Source organism: Somniosus microcephalus, chromosome 19 (assembly GCF_052327205.1).
Source record: "Somniosus microcephalus isolate GS21.2 chromosome 19, FLI_Smic_1.0, whole genome shotgun sequence".
NCBI classification, from domain to species: domain Eukaryota; kingdom Metazoa; phylum Chordata; class Chondrichthyes; order Squaliformes; family Somniosidae; genus Somniosus; species Somniosus microcephalus.
This window is the reverse complement of record NC_141005.1, coordinates 52870218-52893555: the sequence shown is the minus strand read 5'-3', so window position 1 is coordinate 52893555 and position 23338 is coordinate 52870218. Positions and strand designations below refer to the sequence as shown.

General features: G+C 45.2%; 1 protein-coding gene across 1 annotated transcript in view; it reads right to left on the bottom strand.

Annotated features, from left to right (window-relative positions):
• Positions 1-23338, bottom strand: part of ksr2 (kinase suppressor of ras 2) — a 568763-nt gene that overhangs the window by 41987 nt on the left and 503438 nt on the right. Inside the window, exons 16-17 of the mRNA XM_085961784.1 lie at positions 5941-6037; positions 5577-5710 (exon numbers count right to left, since the gene is read on the bottom strand). Of these exons, the coding sequence (XP_085817910.1) occupies positions 5577-5710; positions 5941-6037 (231 nt within the window). The remainder of the gene's footprint in view (positions 1-5576; positions 5711-5940; positions 6038-23338) is intronic.

The window sequence follows — 23338 nt, the reverse complement described above, 5'->3', positions numbered from 1 at the left end:
ATCTGAACTTCACCTGCCATCTATTACATCAGCATCGGTGCCCTTGAAACTATCTCACCTTGGTCCTCAGAATGCCACCACGATCACCCCCAACACCAGCAGAACCAGGCACACCAGCTGCACCAACAACAACACCAACCTTCTCCGTAATCAACTGATGTTGCACAGGACACAGGGCATCAGCACCCGACCACACTGCTGCCTGGGGCGCCAGGGATGGCCTCACCACGGCCAGATTTACTTAACTTGACACTGTACACCCTGGCTGCCACATGATGAGCCAGGTTGGCACCACCCCACACCAACACCATAAAGCATTCCTATAATACCCAAGCCATTCCTTTCACACTCATCACCATTGCGGGGGGTACCATTATGTCTCACCATTCACTGCAACTCACTAAGCCACTTCTAAAGGTGCATACAAACCTGTCCAAGAACGCAAACTGTTCAAAATAAAGATTTCAATGTTTGACAGCGCATTAACAAAAATTTCATGTGAACATTGACTAAAACACACAAGTGTCTACCCTTGTGTTGTTAGTTGGTATGACTGAACTAGGATGAGGGTGAGTGTGAGGGATGGCTAGTGAGATGGGGAAGTGATAATGTAGATAGAGAGGGATGGGTGGAGGTGCAAGGTAAGTTGGTGTGAGTAAGGATGTGCAGGAGTAGGGTAGGGAAGGCAGAGTGATGGGGATGTGATGAGTGGCACAGCAGAATGAGGTTGAGTGTGGCTTTGCAGTAACGTTTTGTGATCTATTGAGATCAATGAAAGGTTTGCACCCCTGCTTGTGTCCTCCTGTGCAATGTGCAACCAGGCTGTCATGGTCTCCTGGGGAGGTGTCTTCCACCCATTGGAAGGGAAGAGGACCTCCCTGCATGCTGTGACTCCCTGCATAAGCATATGGAGGGTATCATACGAGAGCCTGGGTGCAGCTGTGCACCTCTGTGCAGTGCTTGTCAGTGTTTGCAGCACCTCAATGCTGTAGAACACTGACGGCACAACTGTCAATATGAATGTGGCCATGGCCCCTTTTAAGGAAACCGGCTGATGATGCGTCATCAAATGACATCATCAGACCCGCTTCCTTCAATTGGCTGGCAAACGTGCTGGGCGGGCTTAACAAGCCCAATCAACGTAAAATCACTTTCGTCAGTGGGCTGGAGCCAGCAGCGGGGTTGCAACCCGCCACCGATCCCGGCCACACCGGACCCGCCGAGGTAGGAGAAATCGCGGCCTAGGGTTGTACTCCCTGGAATTTAGAAGGTTAAGATTGATTTGATTGAAGTTTTCAAGATATTAAACAGAACTGTTAGGTTAGATAGAAAGAAACTATTGCCGCTGGTTGGGTAGCCTAGGACTAGGGGGCATAGACTAAAAATTGGAACCAGGCATGAAGTTAGGAAATACTTCTACGTGTAAAGGGTGGTGGAAGTTTGGAACTCTCTTCTGCAAACAGCAATTGATGCTAAGCCAAATGTTAATTTTAAAACTGAGATTGATAAATTTTTATTAATCAAAGGTATTAAGGGATATTGGTCACAGATCAGCCATGATCTCACTGAATGGCGAACAGGCTCGCGGGGCTAAATGGCTGACTCCTGTTCCTATGTTCCTAAAGGAGGAGAAAGAGGTACAAAGGCGGAGAGGTTTAGGGAGGGAATTCCAGAGCTTAGGACTGAGGCAGCTGGAGGCATGGCAGCAATGGTGGAGTGATTAAAATCGGAGATGCATAGGAGGCCAGAATTGGAGGTGCACAGAGATCTCAGAGGGTTGTAGGGCTGGAGGAGGTTACAGAGATAGGGAGAGGCAAGGCCAAGGAGGGATTTGAAAAAATTCGGAGAATTTTTAAATTGAGGTGTTGCAGGATCGGGAACCAATGTAGGTCACTGAGCACAGGGGTGATTGGTGCGAGTTGGGATACGGGTAGCAGAGTTTTGGATGAGCTCAGGAGGGTGCAAGGTGGGAGGCCGGCCAGGAGTGTGTTGGAATAGTCGAGTCTAGAGGTAACAAAGGCATGGATGAGGGTTTCAGCAACAGATGCACACATCTTATTGGAGAGAAACCAAGGGCCTCCAGCGCAAACCTGTGAACTTTACTATTTATAAAAGAGGGAAATGTATCCCATGATATCTAATACAGCATTCAATTTAATAATTACAGCTGACTGAAATGTCAAACAAAGCATTGCTTTCTCCTTCAGATTAAATTTGATAAAGTGCCACATAATAGGCTTGCCAGCAAAGTTGAAACCCATGGAATAAAAGGGATAGAGGCAGCATGAATACAAAATTGGCTGAGTGACAGGAAACAGAGAGTAGTGGTGAACGGTTGTTTATCTGACTAGAGGAAGGTACACAGTGGGGTTCGTAGCGAGAGGATTCGAGTACAGGAACAAGGATGTCTTGCTGCAGTTGTACCTTGACCACACCTTGAGTATTGTGTGCAGTTTTGGTCGCCTTATCTGAGGAAGGATGTTCTTGCCATGGAGGGAGTGCAGCGAAGATTCACCAGACTGATACCTGGGATGGTAGAAATGACATATGAGGAGCGATTGGGTCGATTGGGCTTATACTCGCTGGAGTTTAGAAGAATGAGAGGGGATCTCATTGAAACTTATAAAATTCTAACAGGACTAGACAGACTAGATGCAGGAAGGATGTTCCTGATGGCAGGGGAGTCCAGAACCGGGGGTCACAGTCTAAGGATAAGGGGTAAGCCATTTAGGACAGAGATGAGGAGGAATTTCTTCACCCAGCGAGTGGTGAACCTGTGGAATTCTCTACCACAGAAGGCAGTTGAGGCCAATTCATTAAATATATTCAAGAAGGAGTTAGATATATTTCTTGAGGCTAAAGGGATCAAGGGATATGGGGAGAAGGCAGGGACAGCGTACTGAGTTTGGATGATCAGCCATGATCTCATTGAATGGCGGAGCAGGCTCGAGGGGCCGAATGGCCTACTCCTGCTCCTATCTTCTATGTTTCTATGTTCCCTAGGGGTCGGTACTAGGACCACTGCTTTTCTTGATATATATTAATGACTTAGACTTGGGTGTACAGGGCACCATTTCAAAATTTGCAGATGACACAAAACTTGGAAGTATAGTGAACAGTGAGGTGAGTAGTGGTAGACTTCAAGAGGACATAGACAGGCTGATGGAATGGGTGGAGATGTGGCAGATGAAATTTAATGTAGAAAAGTACGAAGTGATACATTTTGATAGGAAGAATGAGGAGAGGCAATATAAACTAAAGGGTACAATCCTAAAGGGGGTGCATGAACAGAGAGTCCTGGGGGTATATGTGCACAATTCTTTGAAGGTGGCAGGGCTGATTGAGAAAGCGGTTGAAAAAGCATACGGGATCCTGGGCTTCATGAATAGAGGCATAGAGTACAAAAGCAAGGAAGTTATGATGAACCTTTATAAAACACTGGTTCAGCCCCAACTGGAGTATTGTATCCAATTCTGGGCACCGCACTTTAGGAAGGATGTGAAGGCCTTAGAGAGAGTGCAGAAAAGATTTACAAGAATAATTCCAGGGACGATGGACTTCAGTTACGTGGATAGACTGGAGATGCTGGGGTTGTTCTCCTTAGAGCAGAGAAGGTTGAGAGGAGATTTGATAGAGGTGTTCAAAATCATGAAGGGTCTAGGCAGAGTAGATAGAGAGAAACTGTTCCCATTGGCAGAAGGGTCGGGAACCAGAGGACACAGATTTAAGGTGATTAGCATTAGAACCAAAGGCGTTATGAGGAAAAACTTTTTTATGCAGCGAGTGGAATGCACTGACTGAACGGGTGGAGGAGGCAGATTCAATCGTGGCTTTAAAAAGGGAGTTGGATAAGTACCTGAAGGAAAATTTTTTGCAGGGCTACGGAGAAAGGGCGGGGGAGTGGGACTAGCTGAAGTGCTCTTTCAGAGAGCCAGCATGGACTCGATGGGCCGGATGGCCTCCTTCTGTGCTTTAACCATTCCATGATTCTATGATTATTTACAAATCCTGATGGCAGATTGCTGCCCCAGGGAGAGAGCACGGAGGTTTTCCCGAGGAAGCTTTGGAGGCATTGGTTTTAGCGGTGGAGAGAAGGTGAGCGGTCCTGTATCCCCCAACTGGCAGGAGGCCCTCGCCACAAGTCTGCCAGACTATGCGAAGGGGGGTGGCACACCATGTCACGGGCAGACTGTGCACCCCAGGACCCACACCCAGTGCAGGAATAAGTTTAATGAGTTCACGCGGGTGGGTAGGGTGAGTGAATGCTTCACCAAATGCTACATACCACCATCTGTACCACAAGCTTCACACAATGCTCAATGCACCACACCCCCAACACTCACCCACCAACAATCTCTACCTAGCAAAACTCACACCCACATCTCACTCCTTGCACACAATGATAGCTATTCAACTATGGCAGTCACAAGGGTCATTAGTTATTAGAATTCATGTGATATGTTTATGTTTATTAATTGTGTTTGGAATATTTTGTGGTCTCTCTCATTTCACCTTTGTGCCCAGGAGGGCACTGATATGCCATGAGACAGGGATTGTATGATGGGGATGTGGTGAGCTACGGGGATCTGGGGTTTCATTCATGTGAATCGGAGTCTGATGAGCCGGTCACGGACAGCCCGTCCAGAAGGCTGATTGTCTCGCTGCCTCGTCCCTCCCTCTTGTTCCTCCTCCTCCTCCTCGTCCTCCTCCTCCTCTTGCTGCTCCTCCTCATCCTGCTCTGCCTCCTTGTCATCGTGAGGTAATCCCACAATCCCGCAGCCGCCATGACTGTGAGGAAGTGTTGTGAGCAGAAGCCTTTACCAAATAATGAGTGACCTCTGCACTTGAATCAACACTCCCTGTCACCAAAAAAACTTGAAATAACTAAAGAAAGCTGCTTCAGTTGCAGGAAGTAGCAAACAGGCACGGAAACTGCAGAACCCTGTTAGTTGGAGCTGATTGGGGGATGGTGCCTTTAAATATCGCTGCTGCAGCCTGCTTCCTGCTGGTAGACACCAGCTCTCCCTGTCGTCGTTCTGCGCGGCCGTTAAGGTAAGTGGTTATAACAAAGTTGGGAGATCGGACGTCGAATGAGCATTGCACACTCACTGACATCACGATCTCCATGATGGCGCGGTCGCTGGCAATCGCGTTCAGTGGCCACGCTGCCGGCAACACCGATATGGCATGCGGTGCTGGAACCGACATCAGCTGTCGTTACAGCTGTCAATGGCATTTTAGCGCCTAATGTGTGGCGCAAACCACACAAATTTCTCCCTCAAGGTTTTTAAACTGCATCAACAAATGTCTTCCTTGCTTCTTACAGCATCAAATATTTGTGAAGTACTAATTGAAAACCATTTAAAATAGTAATACATTTCCATTCTGTTCACAGTTCCAATATATTTTCAAGAAAAAAGTCTGCTATTCTGTACATAAAAATGGAAAACCCATCCTCTCCATTTTGTAGAGAAAATACAAGGCAAATTTGTAAGAAAGAACAAACTATCAATATATATTATCTAAATTGTTTATCTGCTTAATAACAATGATTTATATGCACTGCAGTACTGTACCTGCCCTCTTGCAAAGCTCCAGAGATGCTGAAGAGGCCAAAATCGGTAATAATTATCTTTCCATTGTCATAGAATATATTCTTTGACTTCAAATCTTTGTGAAGAATTCCTTTAGCATGTAGGTAACCCATTCCCTTGAAAATAAAAATTACAATAATGTTTTAAGTAAGCGCATCGAGGTAATTACATAGAATACCACAGAACAAGAACATGTATTACATTTTCCCAAGGTACAAATATTTTGCAAATTAATCAGTACAAAAAATGTGAAGTTCTATTCCTTATTTTATTAGTACCAGTGGATTGGTGTTAAATGATTTAGCATTTTTTTTAAAAAGTTTTATTTTTGTGTCACTTTGCGTACCTTCACAATCTCCTGAGCAATTTGTCTGGTCTTGTTCACATCCAGCACCATTTTAGCATCTCTTACGACAGAGTACAGAGTTCTTCCCTTGCAGAGGCTGCAAAAAAATCAACCAATTACTAAATTACTGTATAGATGCTGCAAGCTTAACTGCAAGCAGTGGGAAACTGAAATAAGTAGTGATACTTGTTAACATATATAACCGTTTAAAAAAAATATTAAATTCGTATTGTGTATTTTTAATTTTTGTAAAATTAAAATGGTAATTCAAAATATTTTTAATAGGTATTGCAATATATTAAAGATTTTAAAATCTGTTAATACTGAAAATCTAAAATTGGTTCAGTCAGCAGCTAAAAAAGAATGAATAATTAATACCATGGGTGAGACCTTTCATTATGTTTTCTGATGAAGTGTCCTCTTGAAGTACAGTACTATGTATATGGGACTGTCTGTATGTGTGTGTGTGTGTATATTTATTTATAAAATGCATTTGCTCAGCAAGAATTAGAAGTGTGATGACACAGTGATGCCATTCCCTTAAGTACTTCAAATGATGCCCATATTTCACTTTCTCAAAGGCCCAAATGTAGGATCTGAGATATTGATCTTTGAAGATTCCCATATATGTTCCCTTTGGACGCTATAGATCTCAAAGAGTTTGGCTTCAAACTGTGCCCATCTGTTGTATATTATGGTACTAGAGGTGTTTACTGTCATGCAAACAGCAGATTCTTTGATCTGGTTGCTTATTACAAGTGTCTGGAGAATCCCTAGCCTCTCACATACAGCTCAGGCAGCAGGTTTCAGGTGAATATATTGCATTCATTTTGACATTTGAAGAGCGATTGTTAATTTGAGTAATGATTGATGATTTAAAGGATTTTAATTCCTTGAGTACATCACAGCAATGGTTTCTATATACTTACTGCATACTTTACAATGTGGTTGTTGTGAGTGACAGTATACTTTAACAGATAAGATAATCTTCACTATAGAACAAGATTAAATGGCCTAGAAATTCAGTTGCTTGCACCACCAGTTTGCGCCCAAAGAGGCCACTCAGAGGCTTTAGCGCCACTGGCCACAACCACCGCGATATTTAGCGGGGCGCTAATGGCGGCGTTAGCCTGTAGCGCTGCGCCGCCACCGATGACGTCACCGGTGTGCGCAGCGCCCCGCTACCGCCCCGAGCGCCATATTAGGTCGCGGCCGCCTCTTCCGCGCCGGCCGCAAATAGCGACCGGTACACAGGGGCCTACCTGTGGCGGTAGTGGGGCGAGTTAAGGTGGAGGTGCGGCCGGCCGGTTTTTCGGCGGCCGCCTGCCTGCACCTCCGTCCCCGGCCTCCTACACCCCGCCCCCCCCCCGCGGCATTGCCGGCTGTTTCCCGAGAGCCCGGCACTTCTCCTTGGTGCCGGGCTCATTTGCCGGCACTCACGAGCGGGGATCGCGCTGTTGCAGGCACCTCCCCCTTAACAGTGGGAGGAAGGCCTACAGTACCGCAGCCTGCCGTGCCGCAGCAGGTGGCGTTGCGGCACTTTGCGCGCCGAAATTCAGTTTCAGCGCCCCAAGCGGGGCGGCTAAAGCCTTGTTTAGCGGCCGGCTTCCATTTGGGGCGCTGAAACTGAATATCCCGATGGCGCAAGTGGCTCCACGCGCAGCGGTAATTCCGGCGCCCAGGCGAGCTTGGCGCCCCAAACTGAATTTTTAGCCCAATGAGTCTTCATAATCCATAAAATAAGTGAAGGAAGCTAAGGTATAAATCCCACTTCTAGTTCAGCTTCTAAGTGATCACATTAAGCTTAAGTCAGTGTGGGGTTTCTCACAATCTCACCTTTTCTGCCTTTGGAAAATGTGAATTTTGGAAAGATGGGAGAGGATTTGAATTTGACTTCATCTGTTGCCTTCAATCAGGGATTAAATGACGAACTAACTTTTGTAGTGCGTTTTGATTAACTTCTGTAGTTTATAGATTCCCATTGGTTAATAACACCATTCTGATGTGAATCTCCATCGCAGTGCTAGTTGAAACTGGCCTTAAGGAGATGTGCTTGCCTTGCAGGTTAAATTCTCCTTTCTTGTCTTGGGAGTCCTTATACCATACGGTTCTGAGTCACAGTGATTGCAATACTGCTCTGAAAACTGCAATCACTGTATGAATGTGATATTGCCGAAACCCCTATTTTTTGACTGAGAAGATCGAAACTCATTTTCCAAACCATTTTGAATGTATTAGGGTATCTCCCATGGATTTCCCAACAGAAAGTTCAATGATTTGTTATTTTATAGGAACAGGAGTATTATACCATGTAAATCAGAATTTATTCTGCTGTTATGGTGGAGGTGTCCCTGAAGGTTAAAAAGTCTAATTGTAGTAAACAGGCATGCCCTGAGGTTAATTAGAGGCTAAGTGCTGTCGCCAGGAGACAGCTGCTTGTAAATCCCCAGCTCCTCCCCTTGGGAAGAGTCCATTTTTCAAGGTCAGAAGAAACCAGCAAAAAAAGACTGGCTTTCCCTCTCTTTTGTGAAACACTTTTTATAATATTACTTGTTCATTGGTAGATTCTCTTTCTGATCAGTTGTGATTCGTTGCTGTTCTATGAATATAGTATTTCAGTTTATTAGATGCAAGTGTGACGCTTTCAAGGGTGACGAATAAACTAGACGCGAGACTATAGAGAGGGAAGAGAGAGGGAGAAATAAATGCTAAATGTTAAGAATCAGCTTAGGCTGCTGTCTCTATTGCACCCATTGTGATCTTACCCCAGTGGAGGTGTTCAGTAGGTGTTTAAGCATTTTATTTCAGCATAATTAAATGAGTCATTCACCTCATCTGTATTTGAGATGATTCATTAACTTACATTGTACTACAAAAGAACATGCAAAGACAAGATTCTCGCTCTTACAGAAAGAATCAACAACTTGTTGATTTTCTTTACCTAGGGTGCTTCACCGAGTGCGGGAACGATGCAGAGCCAGACAAGGGGAAAATCAGGGATATTATTTGAATACACATGGCAATCTATTCCAACCTTTCTCACTAGCATTCCTAAATTACTAACTTCAATCTTGGCCACAGTGGTCTTCAGTGGTAAATTTATACTATGGCAACTGTTAGCATTTACAAACTAACGCTTCCATCTAATGGCTGTCACTCTTTACTGTGGTCTTTTTTCAACATAGGTTTCATTCTTGAATCAGTTAGCATCTAAAAAAAAATGTATGCTCTTGACTTCCATAAAAGAGTTGGTCTGTTTAAGATAATTAACTCACCCTCGCTATGTTTCAGAGTCGCCCCCTTCCCCCCCACAGCCAACACCATGTAAAGGGCATGAATATTAGGGCTTCAGGTTCTATCAGCTTTCAATCTATGGCTCTGATCATTAACTAATTTGAAAGATCCAATGCCATTTCTGATTTTTGTTTTGCAAACAACAAGAAATAGATAGCGGGTGCATAGAGTGAAATGAGATATCATTGTGGTGGAAAAACTCAGCAGGCCAGGCAACATCCGTGGAGAGAGAAACAGAGTTAACGTTTCAGGTCGAAACCCTTCTTCAGATCATTGTGGTGTATTTGCATATCTTAGCCCTTATTTTTAGCCCTTTTAAACCCTGATTTTGCTCATTTACAATTTAAAATAGAGAGTGAATATGGGCAGGGATCACTTAGGCGCAATCTCTGCCCGTAATACGCATGATGCACAATTCCAGTGGGCATTATGACAGGTGCAAGAAGCTCCCAGCAGAGGCGCCAACCTCCTTACAATATAATAATGCACGGGCGTAACACCATTTGGATGTGTACACTATTTCTCAGCGTTTATCCAAGATATACATTCATCCATCAATATGTCATTGTAAAACCTACAACCAGGACTGCTAGGCAGCTGGTGGATGCAGAATTGAGGATTTATTAAAGGAAGACAAAATAGTGTTTCTACAAGATGCTTTACAAGTGTTTTAGTGCAGGTTTTTTTTTTAGCAATTTTATTTTTGCTCACCTTAGTTGGCGAGAAGGCTTGCTGTGATGAGTAATGGCACTGCCATGCCGCAGAAATCTGGATAATGTGCTTCCTTATGTGAATCCTGCTATATTTAAGTTTTCTGGCAGAAGAAGCGGGATCTGGGGGTGCCAAGCAGGTGACGTAGGAGGACTGTGCACACCTGCTATTAACCTCCCACCCACAAAGTAGGCAGAGGTACATTTCTCTGCAACTTTTCCAAGGAACTCTGTGTGTGCATAGGTTCCAGTTCCCAAGGAGACAATGACAGAATTGTACCACTTATTGCAATCTGATCGGGAGCCAAACTCCTTCACGTTTTCGGCACGGCCACTGGCTGTGAAGGTCACTTCAGCCCTTATCTTTTTGGCCTCAGACTCATTTCAGCATGCTGCACTGCAGTAGGGTCGCCAACGCTCCAGGATTGCCCTGGAGTCTCCAGGAATTAAAGACTAATCTCCAGGACACTTCTGCGAGCAACCCTGGAGAAAAAATCACAGGGGCACTAAAAAATGGTATTTTTTTAAAACACTTCTTTGAACACTTTTGTTTACTAGTTATAAAAACATTGGACATGGGGAAAAAAGGCTGTTTGACTGACAGTCAAGAATCATCTAATTGGGTAATGAAGTCTATTCGCTTTCCAATGGCAGGAGTGTGGGGGCGGGTTGGCAGGAGGTCATGTGATGATATATCCAGGAATATGTTCAACTAGAGTTGGCAACCCTACGCTGGAGTCCTTCGGTGAGGGGACCCTCGGAGCCAAACAGGGCAAACCTCTTTGCACCCATCTCATGCATCATATAACTTGCTTTGCCAGCCATGGAACAGGGGTTTGGATTGTGGGCTGCTCCATCACCTACCGGCAGACTCTACTTCCTGCCTCCACTTTCTCTTCATCCTCTTCATTCTTCTTGCAGGGGACTGATGGGTTGAAATGCCTTCTGAGCATTTCCAAAGGCTCTTAAGAATTTTTGTCGCTCGCCCCCATGCGGCCACGTATTTTTAACTGACTGCATCTCATAAGTTGCACCTAGGGCTTAACCAGTCCCCCGGTTAGGTTACAAGGCCAATGCTACACAAGGAACTATGAAATATTATGCAATGGAAAATTATATGCAATCAGGTCACACCACCTCTGGCAAGCTTTGCACAAGCACGTAACCATTCTTGATTGAACTTCACTGCATCTCGAATATCTATACTCTTATGCGTTCCTGAGCCCAGCATCAATCAGGACAGCAGCATTGATATACTGTCATTAAACAAAATAGCTATGGGCTGTACCAGAGATCCTATAACCACTTCAACTGATCAGCAGGGCCTTTCATGTGCCTATATTGTCCATGCTGATTTCCCAAAGAAACTCTGGCCTGGAAATTACTGTTTATGGTATTATTGTACCAACAGAAAATAAGATTGTATCAAATTCCTGGGTCCACTATTTTAACAAAGGAATTCCTTTTGTTTACTTTTATTTTAATCAGAATTAACTTTAAAACCTCCATAAAATGGCAGAAAAAAGAATTTGATATGAACATGTGAGCTTGTATGATAATATCACACACAATCATTTCTAGGTTTCTACAATGGGTAATGAAAACTACAATACCAGACCGATAAATGGCTTTCCACAATATGGGCGCGATTTCGCCTACCTGGGCGGCTTCAAGGCGGGAGAGGGTGGCGGTGGGGAACGACCCTGCTGCTGCATTGATCCCAGCGAAAAAGAAGATCTTCCCTTAATGGGCCTCGTTAGGCCCGCCCTGCGTGATTCCCGGCCCAATCAAAACGTGCAGGTCTGGTGACGTCACCGGATGACTCGATTCTTGTCAGTATATTTAAAGGGGCCATGGCCCCATTTTCTGTCACTTGCAAATTCAGACAATTCAGTGTGTGTGGGTCTGAAGTATGAGCTCCCAGCGCCGAAGAGCTGCGCCTCGCTTCTCTGATAACTCCCTCCATCATCTTGTGGAGGGAGTGAGAGCACGTAGGGAGGTTCTCTTCCCTACAGACGGTAGGGAGAGGCCTCCCCAGCAGACAAAGGCAGCGTGGCTGCAGATAGTGCAGGAGGCGACAGGGATGTCAGTGGTGGTTCGCACCTGGGTGCAGTGCCGGAAGGTTCAATGATCTTCTAAGATCAGGAAAAGTGAGTATAAAGTCACACTTACCTTGATTCTGCTGTGCCTGTCATCACATTCCCACCACTCTGCATTGCCAACCCTACTCCTGCACAACGTTACTCACCCCAACATCCCTTGGACCTTTATCTATTCCTCTCTCTCTATCTACATTATCAGGTCCCCATCTTTCTATGCATCCCTCACACTCAGCCTCATTGTATTGCAATGACAGCAACTAACATCACAAAAGGAGGCAACTTGGTATTGCCAACCCACTCCATCAGAGTCTCCCTGTAAAGCTCTATCCCATTCCATTCCTTACACTCATTCCATCACTCTCACTCAACCTTCTCTTCTTTTCCTCCTTGCAAGAAAAGAGAGCCCACAATAAGAGGGAGAGAACGGGAGGAGGCCCTCAAAAAGCCATGGCATATTTGACCACTGCAGATGAGGCAGCACTGGAGAGTGGTGGACCTGCCGGAAGTGGGGGACGGAGATAGGGGCTCATTGGAAGAAGCTGATGACAGACTTATTTTCCATACACTTGTATGCCTTTCATCAGCCACTCATATGGGGTCTGATGTCAATAGAAAATGAATGCTCATCATGTGGATAATGGTATGTGTCTGCAGTCGACATCTCGGATATGTAACTGATGTCTTTACTCTCCCACAGGTCCATCAAGATACCTCCCAGTGTCCAGGAGAAACAGCAAGACTTCTCCTCAGAGGAGCCTCCTGCTTCTGAGGGCGCACCTCAGACAACCCAACCCAGCACCAGCACAGAGATGCACACCTCGGTGTGTTCGTTGCGAGACAGAGTAATGTTGTCACCTGGTGTCTCACAGGTCACAAATGAGCAAGAGCAGATGATGGAGACAGTGACAGCAGTGGAGACTCCTCGTCAGAGGCCACAGGAGTCTCCTAACTCTGCTCAGTTGCATGCAGACGCTGAGCCTTGGGGGCCATCCAGGAAGAGGGCGATACTGGAGCTGCAGGAACAAATGCAGGAGGCTCTGACTGGTTTCATGACCGCGGTGACTGCAAGTGTGCAGAGAATGGAGGAGTCTTTCTCCAACATGAGCAACACCGTGGCGCAGTCACTGGCAACTATAGCTTCCTCCATGGATAGGATGGCCACCTGCATGGAGGGAACACTGCACCAATCTCATGAGAACATGGTTTCACTTCAAAATAGATGGTCATCTATGGAGGAGAGAAACCAGAGGCTCACAGAAGTCCTTTGTAGGAGGGATGTCAATATAAACGTGGGCCCTCATGGCCCCTATAAAGTGCAGCAAGGTGCTCTCCAGCTGGCAGGCCATGAGAGGGATGGTGCTGGGAGGGGACATGGAAGCAGGGGCTCCTCTCCAAGCGCTCAGACTTCCACCCCCTTGCCAACCCCTCGGTCAGAGTCCCAGATGTCTCCCCGGCCAGTGATGGCCGAGTCTGCCTCTGCACAGGAGTAGCAGACTTTGGCGGGGCCCTCACAGGCTCCAAAACCTAGAGGACAACCGCCAAAGGCGTCTAAGCAGGCACAGCAGGGAGGTGAGGAGGCTGCCTCTACCTCTGCTGAAGCCACAGGGGTAGCACCACGTAGAAGCACCCGGAAAAGATCCCACACAAATAGTCACAAGGGTAGTCACTCGGGTGTCTTTTTTATTATCGCTGTCATCTTTGTATTATATGAAATTGTTGTAATAAATCATTTATTTGTCACACTTTGCAGTCTTTGCCAAATGTGTGTGCTCAAATGGAAGTGGCAGGGTTCATTTCACATCCAGCAATGGTGGGGTGAGTGAAACAAGGGACTAGTTATTGTTTGACTGCTCTATGGTGTTGGTGTGGGGTGATGCCTGTGGCAGCCACACGTCTGAGCTGCATAAAGTTAGTTAAATCTGGCATTGATTAGGGTATCTCTGGCGTGACGGGCAGCAACGTGCTCATGTACTGGTCGCAATGGCACTGCCGGCTCCTCCAGGTCTTTGTCATCCTCGTTTTCAACCTCATGGTGCTCCTCCATGTCTTCCTCCGATGAGGCTGTGCGCTCTGCGCCGTCTTCCTCATCCAGTGCTAATCCTCGCTGCTGCGCTATGTTGTGCAGGGCGCAGCAGACCACGACTATTCTGGAGACCCTGGCTGGTGCATACTGGTGTGTACTGAAGGGCTCCTCCAGATCTGTCGAGGCATCTGAAGCGCATTTTCAGCATGCCTATTGTTTGTTCTATGACACTTCTCGTCCAGATGTGGCTTTGATTATATCATCCGTCAGCCTCGTTTGTTGGCCTCCTCAAAGGCGCCATGAGCCACATCTACAGGGAATAGCCCTCGTCTCCAAACAGCCAGCCGGAAAGACTGTTTGGCGGAGCGAAGAGCTGAGAGATGGTGGAGTGGCGCAGGATCTAAGAGTCATGGCAGCTGCCCCCAGGGAACTTGGCGCATACATGGATGATGATCTTCCTATGGTTGCAAACCAGCTGCATGTTGAGGGAGTGGAAGCCCTTGCGGTTGACAAAAGCTCCTGGGTGATAATGGGGTGCCCTGATGGCCATAGCGCAATCGATGATGCCCTGCACCCGTGGGAAGCCAGCCAGAGTGGCAAAGCTGAGCGCCCGCTCATTGTCACTGGCTTCATCAGCGGCAAAATGGATATAATTGGCGGACTTGTTAAAGAGGGCATCGGTGATCTGTGTGATGCATCAATGGGCGGCCGACTGCGAGGTGCCGCAAATGTCTGCTGCAGATGCCTGGAAGGAGCCAGAGGCAAAGAAGTTGAGGGCAAGGGTGACTTTGACAGCCACTGGTAAGGTGTGTCCACCCACTCCTCTGGGCTGCAGGTCTTGCTCCAGCAATCCGCAAATATCGGCGACGACCTGGCGCGACAGCCTGAGCCTCCTTTGGCACTGCTGCTCCGTCATGTTGAGGAAGCACATCCTCTGCCTGTATACCCTGTGTTGGGGGTATGGCTTCCGGTGCAGTGCAACCCTACGCTGATGCCCTCTGCCTTGTGTAGCATCAGGTGGTTCAGGAAAAGGTTGGCGCTCTTGTTGCTGCTGCTGGTGTGGCTGATCGTCATCAGATTCTGAGGACCAAGGTGAGAGAGCATAAATCATGCCCATTCTGATGTTAGATATAGCAGCTGAAGTTGAGATGACAGAAGCAATCTGTCAATGGTGAGATATGTAGTTCCAAGGAGGTGACAGTGAATAGAGAGTTTACTCTAAACACTTCCAAATTGCATAAAGCTGAAAAGTCTCTTCCAAATACTGAAGGCTCCAGCTTCTGAGATTGGAAAGTGAACAGCTGTGAAATGGTAGCTTTTATAACACTTTTGCAGCTGTCACCTATTCAAAGCAATGGAGAGTTGTTGAAAACCTGACATACTTACCTGACGTGATCCCCGAGCGACATGAAACTCGTGAAAAACTTGGGAAAATGGTTTGGACCTGGTAAAATGCTGCTTAAGTACTTTAAACACCCTCGTAAGTATTTCAATTGGCTGGCCTGTCGCTTAGTGCTGGGTCTGCAAAACGCAGGCAGAGCCGGCACTAGGGAAACTCACAAGGAGGCGGGTTCAGAGCGGGATACCGCCCCGCTGTCAATCTTTTAGATTTTGACAGCAAACCCGCCTCCAAACCCGGCCTCTGAGCACCGGCAAATTCCAGCCCTTTATGTGTAAGTGAGTCTCAATCGGTTCCTTTATTCGGAGCCACCTGATAAAATTGCCTCTCTGTAGAGTATGATTGTTTTTTAATATAAAGCACTCGAGGCTTTTTACCACAAATTAACAACTGCTAATGAAACAACTATTGAGTTAGAAGACCATGGCAATCATTCAAAAAATTAGTCCAACCTAATGAGCAGCAATCCTGGCACATGCAAGGAGCGCATATCCGGAAATTCTACACTTTGTCCGTGCTTTTCCTATGATCAATTGTAATGATCAGAAAACCATAGGCCGATGTGTGCTGCCAGGGCTGAAGTGGAAAACCCCAACCAGATAGTCCAGAGACTGGTAAAAATCACTATAAATACACCAGATAGATAGTTTTCCAACTGGAAATTTGGGTATTTCGGATGAGATGTTAAACCGAAGCCCCAACTCCCCTCTCAGGTGGACGCTAAAGATCCCACGGCACTATTTTGAAGAAGAGCAGGGAAGTTCTCCCCAGTGTCCTGGCCAACATTTATCCCTCAACTAACATCATTAAAACTGATTATCTGGTAATCATCTCATTGCGGTTTGTGGGACCTTGCTGTGTGCAAATTGGCTGCCGCATATCGTACATTACAGCAGTGACTACATTTTAAAAAGTACTTAATCAGCTGTAAAGTGCTCTTGGACGTCTTGAGGTCATGAAAGGTGCTATATAAATTCAAATCTTTCTTTCTTTCTTTCTATGTGCTGTGTGTGGTTTCCAACCTTTACCTTAATGGCCTGCCTCCTTGCACATGGAAAACATGCTTGGTTGGGGGCCTTGCAAAAATCAGGACAGGCAGCGTCTCGCAAAGGGGCGACCATTGTTTGTAAAGATGGAAAGCCTGGAGGTGCAGAGAATGTCACAAGAGAGAAGTGTGGGCAAAATTAACCCCTTCACTGACTATGCTCTGGAGATCCTGCTGCAAGAGGTTCACCAAAGGAGAGCGGCTCTTTTTAGCATGGAATGCCACCCTGCTGTAAGATGGAGGTCCAAATTGTGTGGCAGGAGATGGGAGCCGAGTGAATACAATATCCCAGGTACGCCAGATCCGACAATAAATGTGGAAAAGGTTTCTGGTGATTTGGAGGGGTGAAACAGTAAGTATATGCCTTATGTTGCAGATTGCTTGCTCACATTCCTTTCCCACATTACAACAGTGACTCCACTTCAAAAGTACTTCATTGGCTGTAAAGTGCTTTGCGACATCCGGTGGTCGCTGTATAAATGTTTCCTTTTTTTTTCTTTCTTTCTTTCCTTCCCCTTCTTTCCTTCCCCCCTTCTTCCCTTTCCTTCTTCTCTTCCCTTCTTCCCTTCTTTCCTTCTTCTCTTCCCTTCTTTCCTTCTTCCCTCCTTTCCTTCTTTCCTCTCCTTCTTTCCTTCTTCCCTTCTTTCCTCCTTTCCTTCTTCCCTCCTTTCCTACCCTTCTTCCCTCCTTTCCTTCTCCCCTTCTTTCCAACCCTTCTTCCCTTCCCTTCTTTCCTCCCTCCTTCCTTCCTTTCCTCCTTTCCTTCTTCCCTCCTTTCCTTCTTCCCTCCTTTCCTCCTTTGCTTCTTCCCTCCTTTCCTTCCCTCCTTTCCTTCCCTCCTTTCCTTCCCTTCTTTCCTTCCCTTCTTTCCTTCCCTTCTTTCCTTCCCTTCTTCCCTTCCCTTCTTCCCTACCCTTCTTCCCTTCTTTTCTTCCCTTCTTTTCTTCCCTTCTTTCCTTCCCTTCTTTCCTTCCCTTCTTTCGTTCTTCCCTTCTTTCATTTCCTCCTTCCCTTCCTTCCTGTCTTCCTCCCTTCCCTTCCTTCCTGTTTGTGTCTTACCTCCCTCAGGGAAAGAGCATGATGAGAACATTTTTCCCTCTTCACATCACGCTTTCATACAGTAGAAGGTGGAGATTATAATTGCAGTGGGCCACACTGATACCATACACACAGCATTTGAAAGTTCTGCTCGTAATCAGTACTGCCACCAGAAACACCGTGCTAATTAATTTGCAATGTCTTAGCCCAAAAAAAGGTGGTGTTCACAGAGGTGCTGTTTGGGTTTCTAAGAAAGTTCCTATTTAATCTTCTTTCCAGTGTTCTGATTAGAGGCTGAGTCAGTGCACTACAGCAGGGACAGGTGGGCGACTGGCAATCTTGAAACAGCTGACTTCACACTGGGAGAGAGGCAGTGAGGGTAAATTTGGAGGTGTGCTGACCCCATCTAGCAAGCATTCTCCATTTATAATAATCCTTCATACTCTAACTCCTTTTCTTCATCCTCAGCACAAGGGCTGTACTAGGTAAGTAACTGTGTGGTGCATTCAATGTTTTATGGTCTTACTTCACTTTTGCAGGAATTGTCTTGGGCATGCACTGCAAGTTCTTCCCAAAATGAGGTGACCGGACCAACTAGCAGCATTTAACAGACAAGTAGGGAATAAGAATAAGAATGAAACGAACAAAATACTTTGTGATGCATCAACTTGTGGCCCTTCTTTTTGACAGCACCGTGCCAAGCACAAGTCCTATTAAGCCATTCTTTTCAAATCTTTTCTTATCTGTTGTTATCCACTCCATCTTACATATCCACTGTTGAACTAGTTTCCCTGAAAAATGCAACTGGGGTCAATTCACTCTCAGAATCCGGTAGTCTGCTTCATAATGTCTCTTACGGGCTTTTAACCAAATTAAGCAGCTCAAGGCTTTCTGTTTTCTAACTCATTTGTGTTGCTCTGTTGACTATGCAAACATTTAAAGCCTGTTTTAAACAACTGCGTACTTCCCCATTAATATGATTCACAGTGGGACATGGATTGAAGATTCTGCTTTCTGCTTAACTCTTTCACTCTCCCAGCTTAGCTTCTGAAAAACCACTTAGAAAGACACTGCAGTCTAACTGCGCTGTTATAACCTAACCCGCTAATGAGACTGGGTGCAACGCCTGATTTCAATGGAGAGAAATATTGGGCGTGGTGTAAAACCGGCGTTCCATCTGATCCCGTGGGCTTCCCGCCTGGCAAGTTAGATTTAAATTACCCCCTCAATGTCAGGATCAAGCAGTTCCAGGTTAGATTTGGCACAATAATATGCCTCAGCCCAATCCCAGAAGAGCAGCACTCTCCTCCCCACTGCCCTCTACGTCAGTTTGACAATTTTTCCAATTCCCACACTAACTATCCTGTGACTCCTTGACTGACATTGTCAATTAGGAGTTGCTTTGTGCTGTAGGCTTACTTCACCCTGACACTTTCATTCCAGCAGTATTGAAAGGCCAGTGCTAACCCAAAGCATCACACAGCTCATTATTTTTTAAACTATACAAACAGTGCTAAATGGATGACTTTTGTTGAGAAAAAATGGGCTGCATACAGTGGCAGGGCCATTTTGGGCCAGAATGGAGATGACTGGGTAATTCCCCCGTCAATCCCGTCTAGAGACTACACTGCTGTAAGTGACTAGGATTGATTTTACGCAAAAGATTTGTATGTAACTATCCTCCACTCACTGTATTTTGCTGGCGAAATCACTGCTTTTATCGAGAGAAGTTGCTGCTGCAGTTGGTAGAGACTCTTTTTAAATATTTGCTTTTTGCTGTAAAATACACTGTTTGGGTGTAAGTCCTGCTGCAAGTCCCGCCTCACTGCCAACTCATTGGCTGACACAGTGTACCTCATTGGCTGACAGTGGTGTCAGTAGATACTCTGGAGAAAATTTGCATTTTAAATTGTTTACAAGTCACTTACTGTGCTTAGCATCTGAGTACCCATGTGCTGCTTCGCTGTTTGCAGTAATAGCTGTATCACCCAGTCAGCTATCCACAGACTCCATTTTGAGGTCTCAGATTGGGTTTCTTTTCATTTAATTTTTGCCAGGCACTTCTCTCCTTCCCCCAGGCTTGATAAATATTTAACGTTCATTCTGAAGCTTTATAAAGGTTGAATTTTGTGAGGCCCCATGTAGCAGGCAGGGTATCTCACACAGCCAGTGCATATCAGAAAATCATAGACTCACTGCCTGCCATTCTCTGGCGGTTGAAATCAATCAATGGACGGTTTCCTGATATGTACTGGCTGCATGCAAAATCCTATTAGTGGTTCGGCGCCTTGCAAAAGTTATCCTAATATTTCCACACACCCGCCCCCGCCCCCCACCACTCCCCATATTAAGCCACTTAACTTTAAGTGGGTACATCCTGTTATATTTGAGATGCTGACCAGATTTTGACAAGGGGAGCCAGCGGTAGGCCAGGAATGTTCCAAATGGGTTAAACCTGGATGAGAGATAGAAGAACTGAAGGACTGTTCGGGTGTAAAGACCCAGGTTCCCTCGGAGGAAAGCAAGCGGAATAGAACGTTATATTGAAATATTAAATGATTATAAATAAGCTTAGAAGGAAAAGAGACTAGAATCTCTGTCTTCCTCTGTTCGTGAGTCGCGTCAAAACCAAATAAATGCCCCAGACAAGTCTTGTTACTGGCTCGGGCGATGTAATATATATATATATGCAGCGAAGATTTAATAGACTGATACCTGGGATGGCAGGAATGACGTATGAAGAGAGATTGAGTCAATTAGGTTTATATTCGCTAGAGTTTAGAAGAATGAGAGGGGATCTCATTGAAACTTATAAAATTCTAACAGGACTAGACAGGCTAGATGCAGGAAGGATGTTCCCGATGGCGGGGGAGTCCAGAACCAGGGGGTCACAGTCTAAGGATAAGGGGTAAGCCATTTATGACTGAGATGAGGAGGAATTTCTTCACCCAGAGAGTGGTGAACCTGTGGAATTCTCTACCACAGAAGGCAGTTGAGGCCAATTCATTAAATATATTCAAGAAGGAGTTAGATATATTTCTTAAGGCTAAAGGGATCAATGGATATGGGGAGAAAGCAGGGACAGGGTACTGAATTTGGATGATCAGCCATGATGTAATTAAATGACGGAGCAGGCTCGAGGGGCCGAATGGCCTACTCCTGCTCCAATCTTCTATGTTTCTATACATACACAATATCTCAGGTGGGTTAGCTTTACCCAAATGGTAGTTGCATAACAGGACTAAATTCCAGGGCGATTGGTGCATTTACAGAGCACTCCGGGTCCTGATCATGGGCAGTTTAGTCCTGTGGGCACTAGAAACTGGGTTGAGTCTTACCTGGTTCATGTCACGTAGGACCTTTAAAGCCATCAGAGACTTCATATCAGATCAGTGTGCACTTAATTCAAAACTTAACTGACAAGGTGGTAAAATAGAGTGCTGACCCACTACATTACCCAGCACCCACTCAAGCAGTTTATTAAGTTATCTTAACTCCAAGATTAAGTGGGAACTAGAACTGGATATGAACACAAGAGAAGACTACTTTAAGGGACATAAGAAAGGAAGTATACTTGTGTTACAAATTCTGGACCGCAATGACTGGATTTGTAAATTTGAGCATACCCTTCATTTGTTAAGACAGACGTGAAGAATCACACAAGTGCCATAGACTATCTCTCACGAGGCTGGAAACCTTCAGATGCATTAATGACAAAGTAGGTACTCAAGAAAACACATTAAACACATCAGCATCTCTGGGAGGAGGTTAGTAAAACAAGCCACAAGCTCAGTGGGATTCTGTGGCTTGGTTGTGCTGCATGAGAAATCCTACCCTCAAGTTGAGTTTACCGCAGCTCCCACAGCATCAGATCACCTTTAAAACTAAGGCACTTTATCAACAGTGGAAGTGGCCTTGGAGCTTTGAAAGCTCATATTTAAACTTCAACATTTTTCTGTATTTATGACTCCGATTACTTAGAAAAAAAGAACTTGCATTTATATAGTGCCTTTCACGACCTCAGGATGTCCCAAAGTGCTTTACTGACAGTGGCCCAGTAATTCCTGTCACAACGCGTGAGTACGGACGGGGTACTCACACGTGTGCCCAGAGGAATTGCCGGTTTTCAGCATGCACAGCGCATGCGCTGAAAACCGGCATTTCCTGTCCTCTGACCTAAGGGGTTAAGAGGCAGAACGCGTGCGACTTGTGATGCAGCGCGTGCGCGCTGAAATTCCTTTTTTTTTTCAGAGTTGCCCGAGTGTAAAGGCCTCCGGTTTTTACGCGTGGAAAAACCAGATGTAAGTACTTAGTTTTACAGGTAAGTGGTCTTTTAGTACAATTTAGAATTTTTTTTCCACAGGTTTATTATTTTTAAAGAATTTACAGTAAGGTAAGTTTAGTTTTAGACCCTATTTTTTAAAAATTTATTTTTTTCAAAAATTTGATTAATTGTTTAAAATATTTTTTTAAACTTATTTATATAGTTAATATAATCAGTGGGATGTTTTTTAAATTTTTATTTGACGTTTAAGTAGTGTTTTGGCAGCCCATACTTTTCATGAGTTTGACAGTTCTTACTCTCAAACTCATGAATGAAGTTTCCCCTCCCCTGATTGGCTGCACAGTGCTCACCTGATCCCAGCCGGCACATCGCACTAACTACGCCGCTGGATCAGGTAAGCACATCGCGCCGACATCTGAACCGGGCCAGTGACAGGAAATGCAAGCAGGCCCGGGCTTCAGATGTCGGCGCGCCGGGTGAGTGCACATCGGGGGCTTGCACGCGCGGCAATTTCAGGGCCAATGAATTACTTTCGGGTGTAGTTGCCTTATCTCATTACTGAACAGTGACAATTACTTTTGATCCAACTTGATGCAAAGTGATGTATATTTTCAGTTGCATCTGTACACTTTGCCAATATTTGGAGGGAAAAAAGAAAGTCTAAAGAATTAATAAGCAGCCTTTTCGATTTAACACTGCTTTGCATAATAGTGTGTGACTGAAAACTGCAGTCAGTTCCCCACTGTCAGATCACACCTCAAATTGGTACCCAGTGATTTTATTCTCTTAGAACACCCAAACCCTGAGCTTTATAATTGGCAGCTATTCTCTGTAGAATAATTAATCACAGCCAATGCACTTGGCACAGTTTCCCACATTAAACAGGCTCACAAAATCCCAGGCACATTTTATCTTTTCTATACTGTAATTTACCTTACTGTTGAAAACACAACATTTGCGGTAGAAATAACAGTGAGGCTAACAGCGCTCACCATTATTTACGTGGAAATCGGACAGCAACTTCCAGTGACTGCACATGTGCAGTTAAATACGTAAATCAGGAAGTTGCTGTCCGAGATGTCCTGCTCGTCCAAAAGCTGCGTGACATCAAGAGACTCTCCATTGAAATACATGGAATGGCATGAAGTTGATGTACTTACCTGATATATACAAACTAAACTCGCCAGAAAAAGTTAGGGGTTGTCCATTCCAGTGTAAGAACCCATTTAATGGCGTGATATGTCTTAATTACTGCCAAACAACCCCCCATGCCATTGAAAATTAACTTTTACAAGTGTGGAGTCTCATTTCTTCAGGTTTTAATTATTGTTGGAGATTTAAAAAAAATTAAACCATTTAAATAATTTTTTCTTTCTGTCACTTTTATTTCTCTCTCTCTTAATGCCATCTTTCTATCCCTCTCTTTATTTTGCTTTTTGTACCTGATTTAACATTGAATTAAACATTCTAACTGACACTTCCTGGCTTAGACTCTGCACTGT